The sequence below is a fragment of the Oncorhynchus masou genome, chromosome 9 (assembly GCF_036934945.1).
Source record: "Oncorhynchus masou masou isolate Uvic2021 chromosome 9, UVic_Omas_1.1, whole genome shotgun sequence".
Classification (NCBI taxonomy): domain Eukaryota; kingdom Metazoa; phylum Chordata; class Actinopteri; order Salmoniformes; family Salmonidae; genus Oncorhynchus; species Oncorhynchus masou.
In genome coordinates, this window is record NC_088220.1 from 35,415,035 (window position 1) to 35,423,411 (window position 8,377).

The 8,377-nt window shown below is 45.1% G+C and overlaps 1 protein-coding gene across 1 annotated transcript in view; it reads right to left on the reverse strand.

Annotated features, from left to right (window-relative positions):
- The window catches only part of LOC135545942 (protocadherin Fat 4-like), a 98,720-nt gene extending 93,051 nt beyond the window's left edge, over positions 1 to 5,669 (reverse strand). Inside the window, exon 1 of the mRNA XM_064973943.1 lies at positions 83 to 5,669. Coding sequence (XP_064830015.1) covers positions 83 to 5,188 — 5,106 coding nt within the window. The 5' untranslated portion in view covers positions 5,189 to 5,669. The remainder of the gene's footprint in view (positions 1 to 82) is intronic.
- Positions 5,670 to 8,377: the final 2,708 nt, after the last annotated feature.

Genomic DNA, 8,377 nt, shown 5'->3' on the forward strand with positions numbered 1-8,377 from the left:
TATGCTGTCTGGCAGCAATCGACCACAATACGAAGGAGCCATTGAACTCTATTAAGTGAAGAAAAATAAACAGGCTACTAACCTCAGCTCTCTGTGTCCTGGGCTGACTGGCGTCTGTCTCGATGGCGTACACATCCACCAGGTAGAGGTCAGAGCCCTGTTCCCGGTCCAGCTCGGCTGCGGTCTGGATCACTCCAGTATGACGGCCTATGGTGAACAGGCGTCCCACGGCCTTGCCGCCGCCGCGGACCGACACTATGAAAAACTCCACCTTGGTAGCTGAGCCTCTGGGGCTGGAGGCGTCCAGGGAGATGACGTTGGTACCCGGAGGCTGGCCCTCCTTCAGGATGGTGATGTACTTGGGTTGGGAGAAGACGGGCCCATCGGCACCCTGGAGGATTATGGTAAGCTCGGTCCTGGAGGTCTTCCTGTCCGAGCCGTGGTCGGTGGCCGACACGGTCAGGCTGTAGATAAGGCAAGACGGCACCAGCTGGGAAGCCAACCGGATATCCCCGCTATAGCGGTCCATGATGAACGTGTCTGAGTCTCCCTTCACCAGCTCATACTCCACCTCGCCATTAGAGCCCTCGTCAGGATCGAACGCCACCACCGTTGTGAGAATGGAGCCGATGACGATGGTGGACTCTGCGACCAGAGCATTCTGGGAAACGAAAGTGGGGACATTGTCGTTCAGATCTGTCACCCATATTGTGACATTCTTCAAGGCAAAGCGCCGGAATTCCACAGGAACTGCCTGGTCGGTGGCTTTAACTGTCAACTCAAAGAGATTTGAGAACTCTCTGTCAATCTCCTTATTTGTGCATATGAGCCCACTGTTGGGGTCAATGCTAAAGTGACCTCCCCTGGGTGTCTGTTGAACTATGGAGTATTCCAGCTGTCCGTTGATGTCTGCATCTGTGTCATGAGCAGTGATTGTCATTACTGATGCAGAGAGGGGCATATTTTCAGGAATGGATTTAAAAATGTCACCGGGGGTAAATATAGGAGGATTGTCATTGAAATCTCTGACATGGATGACCACAGGAATTGTTGAGGACCTTGGTGGTCTCCCATTGTCTCTTGCAGTGATATTCAGTTTGTAAAAAGCCTGAGTTTCAAAATCCAGCTTTTTCACAAGGAAGATGCTCCCTGTGTTGGGGCTAATGCTAAATGTCCCGTGGTTGTTTGTGGCTGTGATGCTGTATGTTATGTCAGCGTTATGACCCGAGTCAGAGTCCGTGGCTGTCACAGAGGCCACCAGCTCTCCAATCCTCATATTCTCCAGAACATCCACGGCTATGGCAGATTTGGGGAAAGAGGGAAAGTTATCATTCTCATCCTGAATGCTAATGCTGAGCATACAGGAGGAGGAGAGGGGCACGGTTCCAGAGTCCACAGCAATCATTTTTAATGAGTAGGAGGACGTCGCCTCATAGTCCAGCTTTCCCACTAGTGTGACCTGTCCAGAGCTGCGGTCGATGGTGAACTGGCTCTCCTCGTTGCCCTCCTTTATGTGGTAGAGGACCCGTCCGTTGTTGCTCTCATCCACATCGACGGCAGACACCCTCAGTAGCTGCGTCAGGTTCTGGGCCGACTCGGAGATGGAGGCCTGGTAAATGTCTTTGGTAAACTTGGGCGGGTTGTCATTGATGTCTTGGATGTAAACCTGCACTTTGGCCTGGTCTCTCAGGGGCTTGGGGAGCCCCTGGTCTGAGGAGATGACTGTGAAGCTGAACACTGTGGCGCCTCTCTGTCTCATGAGAGACTCGCGGTCCAACTGCAGAGTACTGGTCAACTCCCCCGTGATGGCGTTCAGCTCAAAGTTGGGCTGTGGAGTCTCAAATGTGTACCTGACCTCACTATTGGGGCCAAAGTCCTTATCCACTGCAAACACTCGCCCTACCAGTGACCCTCTCTTCTGCTCTTCCTCAAAGTGGAACAGATAATTAGTGCTGTTAAAGAGGGGGCGATTGTCATTCACGTCGTCTAGAATTACACTGACATTGACACTGGCACTTAGTGGCTCCACTGCCCTGTCTGTGGCCACCAGCACTAAGTCATATCTGTCCTGGACCTCTCTGTCTAGCTCAGCTTTAATATACAACTGCCCATCCGGAAAGATCCCAAATACATCGCCTGTGTTCCCGCCAACTATGTCATACATCACTTCCCCATTCAGGCCGGAGTCTTTGTCAGTGGCCTCCACCTTGAAAAAGCGACTGTTGACAGGTTCAGACTCTAAAATAATGACCTCGTACGAGAGCTGATCAAACACGGGAGCGTTGTCGTTGACATCGTACACGCTGACTGTTAGCAGTAGACGGGATGTGAGCAGGGGGACCCCCAGATCAGAGGCCAGAACCTCCACCTGGTAGGAGCTGGTGGTGAGCTCCAGTGGCCCGGTCAGTGTGATAAGCCCATGTTTCTCATGGATGTGGAACAGGCCTTTGGGGTTCTGCGTGAGGCTATAGAGCACCATGCCATTGGTGCCCTCGTCAGGGTCTGAGGCTTTGGCCTGGAATATCAGGTGCCCTGTGCTCCAGTTCTCCACGGCACTGACATGCTCGGCGGCGTGGATAAAATGGGGCGCGTTATCGTTTAAATCCTTCACTGTGACATTGACGAGGGCCTCGCCTGTTACCTCCCCACCTCTGGCAATGACTTTGAGTTGATAAAAAGACTGCTCCTCTCGGTCTATCGGACTGGATGCTTTGATTTGACCTGTTGCACTACTGACAGTAAACAGCCCCCTCTGGTCCCCTGAGGTGATTAAATATGTGATGTTTGAATTCAGATCGACAGTGGTGGCAGATACAGTGCCAATAACTGTGCCAATGCCCACATTTTCAAACATGACAAAACTGTAGGCGTTCTGACTAAAGGTAGGGGGGTTGTCCTGTGTGTCTATGACATTAATGGTGACGATGGCCTGGGTGTGTGAACGGAGTCCACCGCCATCTGCTGCTGTCACCTGTAGCTGGTAGGCGGTCTTCTCCTCTCTATCCAGCGGCACCTGGGTGGTGATTTGACCCGAGTTGCTATTAATGTGGAATTTAGATGTGTCTCCAGCAGTTATGATATACTTTACAGTGCCATTTCTCCCCAGGTCAGGGTCTGTGGCTAATACAGTGGTTACGAATGAGCCAGAGGGCTCGTTCTCTTTCACATTGGCAAAGTACTGGACTGGGTAGAAGACTGGCCTATTGTCATTGATATCGCTCAGGGAGACGTTTACTTTACCAATGGAGTGGAGAGGGGGACAACCGGAGTCTGTAGCCTGGATGTAAAGTAAATAACTCCCCTGGTCCTCCCTGTCCAGTTCTGTGGCTGTGCTTAACCTGCCTGATACAACATCCAGGCGGAACAACTCTTGTACATTCGATGGGGTCTCCGGGTCAAAAGAGAACCGGATAGTTCCATTGGCTCCAAGGTCATCATCTGACGCTGACAACAATAGGAGCTCAGCACCGGCTGGAGAGTGCTCCACCAGGGACACATGATATGTGCTCTGTGTAAATGTGGGCACTTGGTCATTCACGTCAGTTATGTTGACTATCAATTTAGTGTAGGATATTTTGGGTTGCAGCCCCTGGTCTTTTGCACTGATGTTGAGCACTATTTCAGATGCTACTTCCCGATCCAACAAAGCGGCGCTGGTAACCAGACCACTGTTTTCACTGATGGCAAACCAGCCCAAACCGTTTCCAGACACCAGGGAGTAGCGAAGGTTGGCATTCTGCCCGGAGTCGCCATCTGTTGCAGAGACCCCTTTAATGTAGCTGCCTTTTGGAATGTCTTCACTGATATCTACTCTGTACAGGGCTTCCTGGAATATGGGCGGGTGGTCATTGATATCATTCACAAAAATAACCAGGCTGGCAAAAGAGGACCTGGCCATGGGTTTGCCATTGTCTGATACCGACACAGTCAGGTTGTAGGAGGAAATGCGCTCCCTGTCTAGAACACTAGCCACTTTGATTAAGCTTAGGTTGGGAACTGGGGAAGTGTGCACTTCAAAGTGTCTCTGCTCATTACCCCCCAATATTGAGACAGATATATTACCATTAGCTGTGGGCGAGTCGGAATCGGAGACTGTCAATAAAGCTACTACTGTACCAATCTGAGCATTTTCGTCAACAGAGGCAAACTTAGATGTGGTGGGAAAATATCTAAACTTCACAACTGGGTCATTATCATTGACATCCAGTAGTTTGATAGTGGCCTCTGACCTACCTGACAGAGAAGGTACCCCGTTGTCCATAGCATGAATAGTCAAAGAGTATTCTTTCTTACGCTCATAATCCAAACTTTCTTTTATAATGACGGTCCCTGCTTTGGGGTCGATTTGAAAAGGTGTTCCCTCATCTAAAAAGTACTTGATATCTGCATTTGCGCCCTCATCTCGGTCTGATGCTATTATCTGCAGAACACTAGAACCAACTGCTGTGTCTTCAAAAACACTCGTTTGATATTGATCATGATCAAACATAGGGGGGTTGTCATTGATATCTTGGATAGTTACATTTACTTGCATGTACCCAAACTTCTTAGGGTCTCCTTTGTCCTCTACTTCAATCAAGAGTTGGAAGAAGGGAGTTACTTCCCTGTCCAAGCCTCCAGTTGAAACGAGGTGACAGAATGCCCCCTCTCCACTAGGATTGACTGTAATATCCAAACGGAATTTCCTTTGCTCGTTGCCATTCACTATTCTGTAGGTGGTGTGATCCACTCCATTACTCCCAATGTCTGAATCTGTAGCCGTGTCCAGAATCACTTGTCTGCCACTGCTGGCGTCCTCTTTGAACGAAACTACAATTGATGAGTCGGGAAACACTGGCGAATTATCATTTATATCCAGTACAACAATCCTAACTTCGGTAGGATAAGTAGGTTGGCTGGAGAGGACCACCACATTGATGACATTACTTTGCAAAGTTTCCCTGTCAATCACAGAGGAGGTGTAAATGACTCCAGTGGTGCCGTTAATTGCAAAAAGTTTGTGGTTTTCACTGAAGCGATAGGCGAAGCTGGGCTTCGTCTCTATCGTTCCCACGTAGGTACCAATCGGTTGCTCCTCCAATACCCGAAACTCTTGACGGATTTGACTGGATGAAGAATATTGCGACAAAGTCCATAGCATTAATAAAATCAAATGGAACCGGCCTAAGCCCCTACCTGTAAACGCCATGGTCAAAATCCCAGTCCACCTTTATTAGAAAAAGTCCATGACGAAGATGCATCAACTTTATTCGAGTTTGGCCAACACTAAAGCATTGTATTCCAAAAATGCACTAATTATTCATATTTCCAGCGATGATTAAGGATATTTCCACAGTTTGAGTTCCCTGAAGTTAGACTCTTATTTTGTCCCGTGTTAGAATATCTTGATGTTGTAATTGAATCTGCAGTGTTCTGTCCCCTTGCTTGTCAATGAAGTTTCACCACTGCGCTCCCATGTAGCAAAACGCATCTGTGAGCGGCAATTCGGGATGGTTAATTTGCGCAATGAAGTTCCCGATGCATAGGAAATACAAAAGTGAAACATACATGTGAATATCTCCTCTCAGTTGTCAAAAGTGTATCCAAAAGTTAAAAGTAATTCAATAATTGTATTGATAGAATAGGGAAAGCCAGGCACAAATATCTCAGCTGTAGGCTACCAATGCAATGTCCCATGGAATAACGGTGCAGAAGCTTCAGCCATACGCTTTGGTCCCTAGTAATTTAGAACAAAACTAGAGTTAGGCAAACTCCCTCCCACCTGTAATCCCATTGGATAACAGTGCTTCTGCTCGCCCTACTTGCCATTCCTTACTATTGTAAACCGGAGCCTTTGTCGTGGCTTGTAGAAGCGAATGTCAATCAAAGCAAATATCAGTCATTGTGGCATGTGAGACAAGTGACAGGTTTAGGATAACTGCAACACAGGTCTACTTAAAATGTGTTGTAGAAGTTTTGTCTTAAAAAAATGTATTTCCTTTTAATATAGTTACTTCAAAATGTGGTCATTCATCAAAGTAGCCTAAATGTAGGCCTACATTTTGTTACATTGTTCTGACTTTATCACGTTCCGGTAACTTGATAACAAATGCAGCCTATAAGGTTTCAATCTGGAATGTATTTACCCAGCTGAATCCCATAGGCCAGGTTCATTAGAAAGGTATCTAGTTTAAAACTCTGAATAGAAAGATTACCAATAGCCTTTCTCATTGTCACACGTTTTAAACAGAGATGTTCGTAATGCATCGCAAACGGTTTTATGTTTGTTGTTACTCCTAACGATGAAAATGCGAAACAGGATTGCAATTTGGAAATGTATCAGTGTCATGTGTCTTCTTATGCGGTGTATTTTACATATGGGTACATTGCGCCCTCTAGTGTCTTAATTTAATCATCAAGCAGCCTTAATGTTTTGGACAATGATACTCCACCTATGGGTGATGATACAAGGCAAAATGCAGATAAAATATCGCATATACTGCAGGTTAATAACGTTCCAATTGAATTCTTAAGTGACGGAATAGATGTCTCCAATAGATTAATGACTCCAACACGTAAATGGCGTGTAACCGATTTTTTAATTAATTAAAAAAATGAGCTTGTCAGTGACTAAATATATCTTCAAAATGTCTGAATGACATCTAAAACATTTAATTTTCAACCATAACTGTCTACTCAATTGTGGCAGTCGTATGTGACCAATGACCATTTTTTGCACAATGAGGTCGTGATCAGGACATCGCTGTGGAGCAGAATCAGAGAGGACATGACTCAACCGTCTTAATTGAATTACAGACAGGGGAAGGTTGGCACAGACAGCATGGACCGACAGCCAATGCACGCACCCATTCAGTGTTCCAGTAGCCTAACAGACATAGACTAACAGTATCAAGGCAGATTAGCATCCCACGCTGTCTTTCCTGCCCTGCCAGCCAGCCAGTTAACTTGATTATGCTTAAGCCTGAAGCTGGCAGGATGCTTTTTATATTTAAAAAAAATCATCTTGTTATTGTGTTTATGCAAAACATTTTTAGCTCAGATTGATGTGTTCATCTTTTACTTCAGAGTTGCCGGTTTTCAATCCAAAACCAGATGACCAATTGACCCAAGTCTTACCTCTTGTAACAATCAGATTGGATCTCAAACTGAGTTACAAGTTTAAAGTTCAAGGAAATACTGTGTCAATATTAGAGCAACAAAAACAAAACAGACAAAGTGTTATGAAGAGCAAAAGAAGCATATTGTCACCAATCAGAGTTTTAGACAAGTAAAACATGCAATTAAAAATTAGAGTCCAAAATAAAGTTCATAAAGTTCAAATCTAAAATAAATAAGTTAGTCTTAAAATCCAATCAGTCTAGTCCACGATCAAAAAAACAACTCCAAACGCAAAAATGTGCGATCCCCCTTCTTAATATTGGAAATCCGGCCTAGCAGAAATGCTTCAGATGGCTCAGTGTTCAAAGACCCAAACAAACCAACAAAAATGTACTCCTTTGACAATATATATTACTATTTGGCTACATTTCTTGGCTGCTAAATGCTTTTAAACACCTCAAGCAACATGCAGATTCTGTTATTTGAGCGTTGACTTTGGCTTCTGTGACTTTTCAATCCAAATGTGCACAATTTATTGTGTACTTTTTGGAAAAGCACAGGCAATATCATCTTATCACAGTGATAATTTGTTTGATCGTCATGGCTATTGAATCTAAACACATTACCACCATATTTGTAGACATCTTAAAACAGATGTTTCTCCAGCTATCGTCTCAGAATCAAAAGTGAAATCCCGTAATCTGATTACCTTGGACCCCCTCAAGGACTGGAATAATGTAGCCTGTTTCCTTAAAAAAAAAAGGTGCATGAGCACAACCCTGCAGTACATGTAATCGTAAAATCTGTCAACATACTGTAAAGCCAAGGCCCAGTAATAAAGATCAAATGCAGCAGTCAATGAGAGGATGAAAGAGTGCCGTAATCCAAAACAGACATGTGCCTCATTGAAAGCTGCAGACAGAACGGGAATGAAAGCGAGGAGTTAACTCAATGGGAGAACGACAGATACAGTGCAAATGTATTGTTCATAAGATTCTATTCACAGTATTTCCATTCAAATGACTGGAACATAGTTTCAAGGCTTTCTTTCAACTCAGTCTTTAAGTAGACACAGTCTTTGCACAGTAGAATAATCTATTTTATTATGCAGGCAAGGGCCGAATAAATTCAAGTGAAAGTCCTTTTAATTTACTTTTTGAAGCACTGTATGACAACAACAACAAAAAAAATGTTGTACAACCAGGAAGTGCGAGCCAGTGAAACAGCAGTCCCTCTTTTCAAATCCGTTTGTGAATGGCAAGGATCTAACGCTGACAGT